Here is a 12,284-nt window from a genome sequence, read left to right as displayed (position 1 = left end):
AACTTTCCCACGCAGCTTTGCAAAGGCAGGAGGATAATTAGCACGGCCATCCCAGCGAGACACGATATTCCTATCTCCATCCAGAGCAGGACAGTCACTGCGATGGCCTGCAGGGGGCCCGCCCACAGAAAGTGCAAGAACACGGTGACCTTGGAAAAAAGACAAAGCCTTTGTAGGACTATTTAAAAACAAAACCAGTGAAAGATACAGTATAGAAACAATCTGCTCTGAAGGAACAGTACAGATGAGAACCTAAACAGAAGTGATCACGCTGGGTTTTCAACCTGCTACGGCACAAAAAAGCTACCATTCTGGGACAACACAGGCACACCCAGGGACAACCTGACCAGAGGCATTGGAAGGAAGATCTCGGCTTTGTCTTCCCCACAGATGAGCTCAGGGCTTCCCCAAACTCTGACATACAATTCAGCCCCACCTCCTCTAGGCTCTCCATCACCCAGGAAGAGCCTATAGTAGGGTCCCTACCACATGCTCCAATAATTCCTTGTGTACTTATCTACCTAGTAGACTATGGCTTCTCTGGGGCAAAAAGTCTTAGTCATCCCTAAAACTGAGCAGGAACCCTAGTTCATTTTTGATAAATGAGTGGTTAAAAGAGAAGTGATCTAGCACAATACAGATCTGACCAGCAGCTATGATGTCCTGGATTATGGGATATATTCAACAGGTAAGTGGAAAACGAGAGTGTAGAGCAGGGGTCCTCAAACTTTTTAAACAGGGGGCCAGTTCACTGTCCCTCAGACCGCTGGAGGGCCGGACTATAGTTTAAAAAAAACTATGAAAAAATTCCTATGCACACTGCACATATCTTATTTTGAAGTAAAAAAACAAAACGGGAACAAATACAATATTTGTATTTGCATGTGGCCCGCGGCCGTAGTTTGAGGACCCCTGGTGTAGAGAGTTAGAGGAGAGTAGGCTGCTTCTGGCTAGGGACCACCATTTGCCATTACTTATTAAAGGCTTCGTACACAGCAGGCATGTGGACCTAGGGCACTACACAGGACACAGAGGTAAAAACAATCCCTACCCACCAGGAGTTCATCGGCAGCAGTCGCCAACCTTGCGGACCTTGCAGACCACCGGTTGAAAACCACTGGTCTAGAGGAGGAAAAAGACTCAGCCAATAACCCTAGCACAATGTGCTAAGAAACCCAGTAAGACTATTGGGTACATTTAACCAAGCTGGGCAAGAACACTGCTGTCTGCCTATTTACAATTGAATTACAAAATTTTCATCTATAGGACAGTACATATTACATCTAAGATGCACATCAAAAAAAAAAAAAGAGAGAGAGAGAGAGAGAGAGAGAAAGAAAGTTGAATTATTTATTTATTTATTAAAAGTCTCATGTCCAGAACAGAATCCTGGCCCGTGGTGAACGAGATAGGAAGGTTGGGAAATGAAACAGGACCACTCAGGGGCAGCTTACCTGATCAAACTTATTCACGTCATTAGACAGCAGATTGACGATCTGGCCAACAGTGGTCTTGCCCATGGCCGTGTGATTAAGGCGAAGCGCCTGAAAATAGGAGAGGGAAAGAGAATTATAATCCCACAGTGATACCAAGACACACTTAGAAAGCAGCAAAACGGAGAGCATTTTCGTTGGGTCTTGTCTGGTGTGTCAAGACAAGCAGGATGACCCACCACAGCAGGGCTGTAGGGACCAGGGTTTAGCCTTTTACTCCTCCATTTTGTGGCAGCCACAGCCCACAAGGACAGCAAAGGCAGGAGTAGGAGGTAGAGTTCCCCCCCACTTCATTTTTTTTATAAATGTGGACATGTCCAAAGTCTAAAAAACAATGAGTTTATACTTAGTAGCCAACTAAAGCAATTTTCAGCCAGCCTAGCTGGCGTGGCTCAATGGTTGAGTGTAAACCTATGAACCAGGAGGTCAAGGTTTGATTCCTGGTCACATGCCTCGGTTGCGGGCTCCATCCCCAGTGTGGGGGCGTGCAGGAGGCAGCCGATCAATAATTCTCATCATTGATGTTTCTCTCTCTCCCTCTTCCTTCCTCTTGATTGAAATCAATAAAAATGTTTTATGTTGCTTTTACAGTAATTTGCAGCCAAATCAGATGAGGGTAGACGCAACCTGCAGAAAAAATTTAGAGGACTTGGAATGTAAATCTGGAGTCAGTCTTTAATTCTGAGTGTGACACCCTTTAAACACTTCAGGTCTTGGTTTCCTTATTCTGTGAATGGAAATAGCTCCTCAACCCGCCTAAATCACAGGTTTCCAAAGACTGAAATGACAAATATTTCTTGTCTAGAATGTGTAGGACACTAATGGGACAAGATATGTACAAGAACCTGAAATTCAAGTGTGAGCTGGCCAGGAAGAACAAGAGCACAGGGAAACAAGGAAGGTTTCAACTGAGTGACACTGGGTGGAAGGAGGGAGGTGGACCTTGGACGATAAAGAGAAACAGCTATGTGGAGAGAAGAGAAGGGCATTGTGGGTGAAGGGAACAGCATGCGTAGAAGTCAGGGAAAGGAAAATGTGAAGGCTGCTGAGTGAAGAACACCCAAAATCTGGTTTGAAAGGTGGGTTGGGAAACAGCTAGAGTTGGAAAGGCAAGATGAAACAGTGAAATGTACATTAGAGCGAGAAACTCAACTTTAGGAAGATTAAAATGTGGAAGTGATTGGCCAGGAGATATTTATGAGAAGTGAAAATTCTCCAGGCAAGACGTAATGAGACAATGCACTAGGATTGTGTGTATGGAAAGAAAGGACCAGACATAATGAGAACAATTAGAAAAGTAAAAATGCTATGCAAATACAAGTGAATCAGTCACAAAATATAAAGAAAAGAAGAAGGGAGGGAGAAATAGAACTTATTTACTGAAAGCTACCTTCAAACTATTTTTAAAGCCAATTTTACATATAAATGCATGTTCACCTCTCATGCAAAAAAATACATTACATATTTTAAAAGAGTAGATCATAGGTTCGATTCTCGGTCAGTGCACACGCCCAGGCTGTGGGCTTGATCCCCAGTAGGGGACATGCAAGAAGCAGCCAACCAATTATTCTCTCTCATCATTGATGTTTCTATCTCTCTCACCCTCTTCCTTCCTCTCTGATATACATATATATATTTGTTCTTATTAATCCTCACCCAAGGATATTTTCCCATTGATTGTTAGTGAAAGTGGAAGAGAGAGGGAAAGACAGAGATGTGAGAGAAACACATCGTTTGGTTGCCTCCTAAACAATCCCTGACCAGGGCCTGGGCCAGGGAGGAGCCTATAACCAATGTACTTGCCCTTGACCTAAATCGAACCCAGGAACCTTTAGTCCGCAGGCCTACGCTCTATCCACTGAGCCAAATTGGCTAGGGCAATAAAAATATATTTAAAAGAAACAGTGGTGCCGAAACCGGTTTGGCTCAGTGGATAGAGCATCGGCCTGCGGACTGAAGGGTCCCAGGTTCGATTCCGGTCAAGGGCATGTACCTGGGTTGCGGGCACATCCCCAGTAGGAGATGTGCAGGAGGCAGCTGATCGATGTTTCTCTCTCATCGATGTTTCTAACTCTCTATCTCTCTCCCTTCCTCTCTGTGAAAAATCAATAAAATATATTTAAAAAATTAAAAAAAAAAAAAAAACAGTGGTGTGTCATTAATATTACTGAGGAAGATATAGCAAATAGCCACCAGGCTTCTGCTTCCAGCCATGAAAGAATAACTGCTACTGGACTTGTCCTCCATTATAAAGCTACAAAACTGGACAAAATACATGAAGCTGCTGTTTTCAGACACTGAACCACAGGCAGCACAGGACGGCGAGCCTTGAGAGGAGGGAAATACAAGAGCTGAGCCCTGGGACTAGCCTGGCTTTCTGCCCTGGGGGGAATGTTCTGCCTAAGTAGAACAGCAGTTTCACTGAGCTGAGGAGGAGGAGGTGGTGGCTGTTCCGACTGGCAGAATTATCTGGAATTTGCAGGCCAGAGTAGCAGATGGTAAGCCCCAAACATTTTCGTGAGGAATTTCCAAAGCTACTTCTCCAGGGCTTCACCACTGTCCATGCCCAGGGCAAAACCTCATGAGGCTTAGAGAGCAGCAGCTGTGGGGCTGAGCACTGATAGGAGACACCAGAGGTCATGCAGTGCCAGCAGACTCTGGAGGTTCTGCCCAACCAGAATAAAGAGGTCTTCATAAGCACCTCAGACACTCTGCTTGGACACCAAGAAAGCCATGCCTTGGTAATAAAGATCACCTTCTGCCAACGGCCATTTGGATATTTATAACATCATTCAAAGGCCATACAAAATTATCAACTTAAAAATTAGCCTGCTATATTTGGTCAAACATTTAATTAACTCACCCCTAATGCCTTGGCAGGGCCAGACCAAGTGATTTTGCAGGCCTCATATTCCCCACCCCTGCTCTAGACTAAGAGCCATGTGCCACTAAATTCAAAGTGGAAATGTCTATCGAACAGGACCAATTCTGCCAGAAATTCCCTCTCAGAACAAATATCAGTACCCTTTAATAGAGACTCCCTATAATGTATCCCTCATTAACATCCAACACAGTAAAACAATTATTAGACATCCAAAGAAAATGTGACCCATAATCAAGAGGAAAAAATACAGGCAATAGAAGTAGACCCTGAGATGATCCAGGAAACCTATATAATAAAAGGCTAATATGCAAATCAACCGATCGGCGGAACGACCGGTCACTATGACGCGCACTGACCACCAGGGGGCAACGCTCAATGCAGGAGCTGCCTCCTGATAGTCTGTGAGCTCCCACAGGGGGAGCACCGCTCAGCCAGAAGCCAGGCTCATGGCTGGCGAGCGCACCTGCAGTGGCGGGAGCCTCTCCCAACTCCACAGCAGCATTAAGGATGACTGACTGCCAGCTTAAGATCCCCCAAGGGCTCCTCAACTGCGAGAGGGCGCAGGCTGGGCTGAGGGAGCCCCCCTGAGTGCATGAATTTCATGCACCGGGCCTGAAGTTAGTAGATAAGAATTATAAAACAACTACAGTAAGTCCTCACTTAATGTCATCCATAGGTTCTGTGACTATGAAAAGCACCATGTAATTAAAACAATTTTACCACTGACATAAGTAAACCAGAAATAAATTCCTATGTTATAAAGAAATGACACTGAATGAAACAACCTTATTTGAGTAACTGTTTGCTATATTGTAAATATGCTCAAGGAGTTAAAGGAAAATATGGTTATAACAAGTAAATAAATAGATGAGTAATCCAGGAAAGATGTGAACACTATCAAAAAGAACCAAATGTAAATCTAGAATCAAAGATACAATATGGGAAACTCACTAGATAACTTTAATTGCAGAAAATATCTGTTGTTCTGTTCTAATTTATTAACCCTTTTTCCATAGCTGACAATCTGAAGAACAAAGAGGGGGAAAAAAGAAAGAGAGAGAGAGAGAGAGAGAGAGAGAAGATTGAAGAAATAAAGCCTGAGAGTTCAACAAGACCATATCAAGTAATGAGGCACACGTGTGATTGGAAATCTGGAAGAAGACAACATACACACACATATATAAATTTACATATCTAGGAATCTTAGCAAACCCCAAAAAGGATCAAAACAAAGAGACCTATGTCTAGGCACATCATAATCAAATGGTTAAAAACCAAAAAGTAAAAAAAAGTCTTGAAATCAGCACAAGAAAAGTGAGACAGTACCTGGCAGGTGTGGCTCAGTGGCTGAGCATGGACCTATGAACAGGAAGAAATCTAGTGTATCAAAAACCTTGAAATGTATATACTCTAAGATATCAAGGATGTCTGCATAGTTTTAGCTTTAATCATGTTCATTGCAGTGCTGTTTGTTATATGTAAAAACTGGAAAATAATCTAAATAATGAAATTTATAAAAATGTGAAAGCAATCTAAATATCTAATTATTGGCTATACTAGAATTTCTGTGGCCATTTTGAACAAAGCTGTGAACTGTGGAATGCAAACTCCATTGAAACAGGGTTCCATTTGTTGGTTCCTCCTGTGAGTGGATATGAAAATAGATCTGGAGTTGGGAAACTGTATAATCCAGGTCACATGTTCATTTTGTACAATTTTTAAAAAAATAAGTGCAAACAATAATTGTGGCTCATATGAAAAATAAACTGTTTCTCCTTCTTCAATTATTTAATCAGAAGTGATACACAAAACCCAGTACGAACACATAAATAACACCACCAAAGGAATGTGAAAAAAGTATGTTCTCTCCATAGAAGGCAGTTTTCCAGACTGGTGAGGTATATTGTCCCTTTAAGAATCCAATCTTCATTCAATAAAAATCCTCCCAAACCCTTTCCTAATGGTCCTTTCAAACAAAAGACACAAACTGTGGTTCACCATTTTCGTGATGCAGGTTCCTCATCACCTACATGACTGACCCAATGTCAAGGACCCTTAGTGTGTGTAGACGCTCCCCCCCCACAGGGTGCCCCAAATGCATGCTTTTGGATATTGCACATGTTAAATAGCCATTTTGTCCCTTGCAGTCAGGCTATCCCTTCGAACGGCTATCTCACCATGACCCACCCCTACCCTTTCTTCAGCCCATCTCACCATCGTTACATACCACTGCTTCTGAACTAGGATATGCTTCGTGATATTCTGAGAAAAAGTCAGAATAACTAGGCTCTGAGTAAGAGCCTAAAGGACTTTCAGAACAAAATGCAAGCATTTGTGTCCCCTATTTTGCATGTTTGGTTTACTTCCCGATTCCTGGCCCTAACCGGCCCTACCCCAGAGCTGTCTGTCAAATAAGGTGGTTTCCAGGTACACTGGGCAATACTGTAACAAGCAACCATGATGAGGATGTTTTGCTCACGTGAAGCAGAAAATCGCCTGTATTTTTCCAATATTGTTGCCCGGAGTTGCCTGGTAAGGCTGCCGCACCTACTTCCATGACCGTCACCGAAAGCCACTCATCTGTTTTTGAGGGGAGGGCCCAAGGACTGACTAATATCCTCTGTCCCTAAGAACATAATGGGAGGTAACTCCATAATGTTAATCAGTCCCCCTCTACAGTTCTACAGAAAAGAGATTCAAAGAAATTAAAAAAAACAACAATACAGAGTCCATACAAAATCCACCACCTGCTGTTCTCTATGACCTGACAGCTCCATTGCCCTTTTTAACTTTCTTGCCTGACTTTCCACTGTACAGAAAGCTCTCTGCAAGCTGTGACAGGCTTGGCATTTACCTCCTGGGAGTGCCATTAGCCTTCTTTTCACTCCACTGGCCACCTTTTAGCTTTATACCACTAGGACCTATTGAGGTCAAGAGGCCAGAAAGATGCGTACAGAGTTGACTAGTGAGCATCCAAGCCTGAGAGGATAATGTGGACCCCAAGAACCACTGGGGTTGGGGAGTTGGGGAAACTATGATACTTGCTTTGAAGTCAGATTCAGGACTTGGATTCCCCAGAGGGAGTTTCTCCACATTCTCTGACCTCATCACACCCCAAAGCCATGAGTCCTGAGGCTGGCTCCCCCATGCCCTGCGAACCGCCCCACAGCCCCTGAAGGATGAAGCAGAGCCTGACCAGGGCCCCTTCTAGAAACTGCTACACAGAATGTGCCGCAGTTTGCTGGTGACCACGCCACATGTACAACACTACTCTCCACTGGAGGGGGCCTCACGTGTCCCAGATCCTTGGGAACATTTCAGAAAATCTAATGAATGAACTGAAACCAGGTGCCTTAATGAGAAGAGATAGTCAATATATGTTCTTTCAGAAAAATGACTACAATTTAATGAATATAGTCTGCCAATACCTATGCAAAGAATATGTAAGGCAATTTCACAGTAGTATATTCAAAATGATTCACATCCCCAGATAATGAAAGACCCCTCACACCCAGACCCATCACCTATCTGACTGGTTTACCAAAGACGGGAAAAGAGAAAAATGAGCAACACAGAACAGTAAAAATGTGAGCATGAAAGGCCCGTGAGAAGGAGAGAAAAGAAATGAAGCATGCCCCCAACAGAAGGGTAAGAAAAACAAACTTCTATCAACTTTAAAAATATATATATTTGATCATGTTTTTGTTTTCTGTTTCTAAGTAAAACATTATAAAAAACAAAAAGTGCTTACAATCTGTCATCTAAAATGTGGCTTGCTTAGTCATAAAAATTTGTATGTGAGGCCATATGCTGGTCTATTATAGCATCTGTGCTTAAACCTATTTTGTCTATAAGGAAGTTTCTAATTATTTTGCTAATGATATGTTTCCCTTCACACCAGTAGTACAAAAGGGAACCAATATGCCCTCTACAAACTCACTCACTGCACATAATTTTACTGAGAATTAGTCAAAATAAGGTATTTTACAAATATAATTTTCCTCATTCCTAAGGTCTTATATATATCCAAATACTAAACATGATGGGGTTGGGAATGCAGCAAACCTAAAGTAATGCGTTGCATTATTCATTGCCTTTTAAACATCATCTCTGAAGATTTCAGAAAATAAAGATATCTGTGCAGAAGAAAAAAAAATGACAAAGGTAAGGGGATGCTATCTGAATAATGATTTATTTACAACATATATTTTTAGAACCAACCTTACCAAAAGCAGCAATGTCTTCGTGTCTACCATCAGTATGTATAAAGAAATTAGGAGAAAAGTACACAAAACAATGAGGAAAACTCCTTCCTATAAAGTGACCTGTCACATTCTTTACCAAATCCCAGTCTTCTAAATCAAGCAGACCCAAAAGCAGCTAGTTCCCAACAGCTGTTAAGAACAAAGAAACTGCCCTGACCGGTTTGGCTCAGTGGATAGAGCATCGGCCTGCGGACTCAAGGGTCCCAGGTTCAATTCTGGTCAAGGGCATGTACCTTGGTTGCGGTCACATCCCCAGTAGGGGGCGTACCGGAGGCAGCTGATCGCTGTTTCTCCCTTATTGATGTTTCTAACTCTATCCCTCTCCCTTCCTCTCTGTAAAAAAATCAATAAAATGTTTAAAAAAAAAAAAAAAAAGAACAAAGAAACTGTAGACAAATGGGTCCCAGGGAGAGTAGATGAGGACTTGAAAACATAACCAAGACAGAGCAGCTGGCTCAGAGCAGGGAGCCAGAGAGGGTCAAGTCCTCTTCAAAATGCCTTCCTTTTTCTCCTTTACTAACTAAAAGTTCATCACCACAGTTGGGGGTCAGGGTGAAAGATGACTTCTTCAATGGCCTACACCTATTCCAAAAATTTAATTAACCTTGAGGTCATTAAGCTGAGTGAAATGCGCCAGTCACCCAAAGACAAATTCTGTGTGATTCCACTCATATGTGGTACCTAGAATGGGCAAATTCAGAGACAGGAAGTAGAATGGAAGGTAGCAGGGGGAATGGGAAACTCTAGTTTAATGGACACAGTTTCAGTTTTAGAGAGAGTTCTGAAGATGGATGGTGGTGATGGTTACCCAATGATGAGAAAGGCCCATAATGCCACCTAAAATGGTCCATCAAAAATGGAAAATGGTGGGCCAATAATATGCCATGGGTATTTTACCCCAATTAAAAATTTCAAATGTGTTCATTTAAAAAAACAAAATGATTACCTTCGAATGCCTAAAAGAAAATAACTACCAACCAAAAATTCTAAACCTAGAGAAATATCTTAAAAGAATAAAAAAGAAATAAAAACTTTTAAACAAGAAAAAACAATTTAATTAAACTAATTAGAATTTTAAAAAACAAATATCAGCCATGTTTTAGCATAAATCCCAGGAAAAGGAATACAGATACTCAGGCTGCCCTTGCACTTGTCTGTTGTGCCCTTCCTGATTCTAAAGTGTGCTTCCTCAGGTGTCCTGACCATAAGAATCCCAAGGCACAGGTTAAATTTCCAGGCCTCTTCCTTAGAAATTCTGAGGAGCAGGTCTGGGATTAGACCCAGATTCTGGGTTGTATTTTTGTTGTTGTTAACACTCACTGTTACGGCCAAAGGTGATCCTGAGTGGGGGGGTGAAAGGATTGAGAAAAGACAGACAAGAGAATGAAACGCTGGGTCTCGGTGGGACGCTGCTCCCTGATGAGGAGACAGCACCAGCACCCACAAGCCGTGTCTTTATTTTATAGCAGATGCCACGAGGCAAAGTAGGGGTGTGATCAAGTTGTTGACAGCATTCTTGTGAGTTTCAACCCTACTCAACTACATGCACCTGAACTCTAGCACAAAGCACATGGGGCCACGTGTTCGGACCATAGGTTCAAGCTTACAACCATAGCTGTTGGCTATAATTGTGCTGGGACTTGCACATGGCAGTGAGAGGACCCTGTCCTTTCATTAGTCCGAGGCTTGAACCTGGCCAAAACACTGTAGCCGCGCCCCATATATCCCCCTTTATTTTTGTTTTTAAACACGCCCATTTACATTATCCAAAAAACTCTAAAATTATTCAGCATCATCAAAACAGACTTCTGGCTATTAACAAAACTATAGACACAGCAATGTTAACAAGAGAACAAAATTCTGGCTAATAAAGCAATAACAATGCAAAACCAAACTACAAACATGCCAACGTTTTCAGGATATCTTACTCAAAGTCCTTAGACTTAGCTCCGCAAGATTTTACAGAAAACTGACAGTTCACCAACGCTAGCATAGCTTCCACTTGCTTCTCTAACCTCTGCTTGGCCTCAATCGCCATCTTCTTCAGCTGACTCCATATTGATACCTCGTCACTTGCGTATTAAAATGCTGCCGATGCAAAGATGTCGTTGATGCAAAACCAGTCCCCTGGATCAGGCTGTTTGGACGGTTGACCTCGGCACTGAGTCCGCACCAGTCCCAGTCAAATCAGCCCCGTCCTCGCCGGTGGAAGTGTGGTCCCTTCTCAGCTTCTTTCTTTAGCTGCTGCTGCATGGAAACCAGCAGCCCTCGGTCCTGCAGAGCTGGAGACTTCCCACTCTGAGTCTGGGGTCTCACACAGACCCAAAGTCCCAGGGAGCTATCAGGTCGCACAAGCAAAGATAACCAAATCCCAGAAACAATGCAACTACCGCAAGAGCTTACAATCTCGGTCCAAAACAAACGTTACAGTGGGGCCTTGACTTACGAGTTTAATTCGTTCCGAGACGGAGCTCGTTAACTCAAATTACTCAATGCAAAAAATCGGCCGAGAGACAGCTGGTATCTCAAAAAACTCGTTAGTCGGGACACTCGTAAGTCAAGGCTCCACTGTACTTCCTTAAACATCATCCACCACAGCCATCTTCTGCTTTACAGTGGCTTAAACAAAACCTAGGAGATTTCTACCTTATTTTGTACCTCCTAATTACTTATTTTCTAACCTCTACCACTTTCTATTGCTTATTTCTTTCTACCGCTTACTTTCTACTGCTTATTTTCTACCTCTAACTCTAACTATGAACTATAGGTAGGCGTGGCTGCCCTTGCCCAAACCTTTCCTGGGTTGCAACCCCTGCTTATTTCTACATTTCTACAACTTATTTCTACTTATTTTCTACTGCTACCGCTTATTTTCTACTTCTTATTTCTATATTCCTACAACTTATTTCCTACTCTCTATTTCTACGGCTTATTTTCTACTGCTTACTTTCTACAGCTTATTTCCTATTTCTACCGCTTATTTCTACCACTTATTTCTACTTATTTCTCTATTTCTACAGCTTATTTCTACCTTACCTATCTTTAGCTTAACAAAACCTAAGAGATTTCTTATTTTCTACCGCTTATTTCTACCGCTTTATTTATTTATTTTTAGGAATCCACTTCTTTTCATGCTTTTCTACCTCACCTCTTGTCTATTTTTTACTTATTCTCTCCTTAAGAATATTTTTAAAATGCTTCAATTAAGCACTGCCCCATGTTTTACACCGAGCTATTACCAAACCTCAGCTCCCTACCTTACTTTTGCTTTTAGCCTTACTTTCCGCTTTTAGCCTTACTTTCTGCTTTATTAGCCTTATTTTTTGCGTTTAGCCTTATTTTTAGTGATCCCCTTCCTGGGATCCTGAATTTCCCAAGTTTTACGCCGTGCTAATATTACCACACTTTGGCTCCCTACCTTATTTTTGTTTTTTGGCCTTCTTACTTTTGCTTTTTAAGCTTACTCTCTGCGCGTGCCTTGGAGCCTCCTTTCACCTGACACTTTTAAATTCCCCCGAACTCAGGCCTGTTCGGACGCCACTTGTTACGGCCAAACTTAGTCCCTGGTCAGGCGCCACTTGTTACGGCCAAAGTCCCTGGTCAGGCGCCACTTGGTACGGCCAAAGGTGATCCTGAGGGGGG

General features: G+C 42.4%; 1 protein-coding gene across 1 annotated transcript in view; it reads right to left on the bottom strand.

The window, feature by feature from the left end:
- Positions 1 to 12,284, bottom strand: part of ABCC4 (ATP binding cassette subfamily C member 4) — a 235,906-nt gene that overhangs the window by 148,630 nt on the left and 74,992 nt on the right. The window contains exons 6-7 of the mRNA XM_023754706.1: positions 1,455 to 1,544; positions 4 to 149 (exon numbers count right to left, since the gene is read on the bottom strand). Coding sequence (XP_023610474.1) covers positions 4 to 149; positions 1,455 to 1,544 — 236 coding nt within the window. The remainder of the gene's footprint in view (positions 1 to 3; positions 150 to 1,454; positions 1,545 to 12,284) is intronic.

The sequence above is a fragment of the Myotis lucifugus genome, unplaced genomic scaffold, assembly GCF_000147115.1.
Source record: "Myotis lucifugus unplaced genomic scaffold, Myoluc2.0 scaffold_64, whole genome shotgun sequence".
Taxonomy (NCBI): Eukaryota; Metazoa; Chordata; class Mammalia; order Chiroptera; family Vespertilionidae; genus Myotis; species Myotis lucifugus.
Note: the sequence above shows the minus strand (reverse complement) of the source record. Positions and strands in the feature narration are given on the sequence as shown.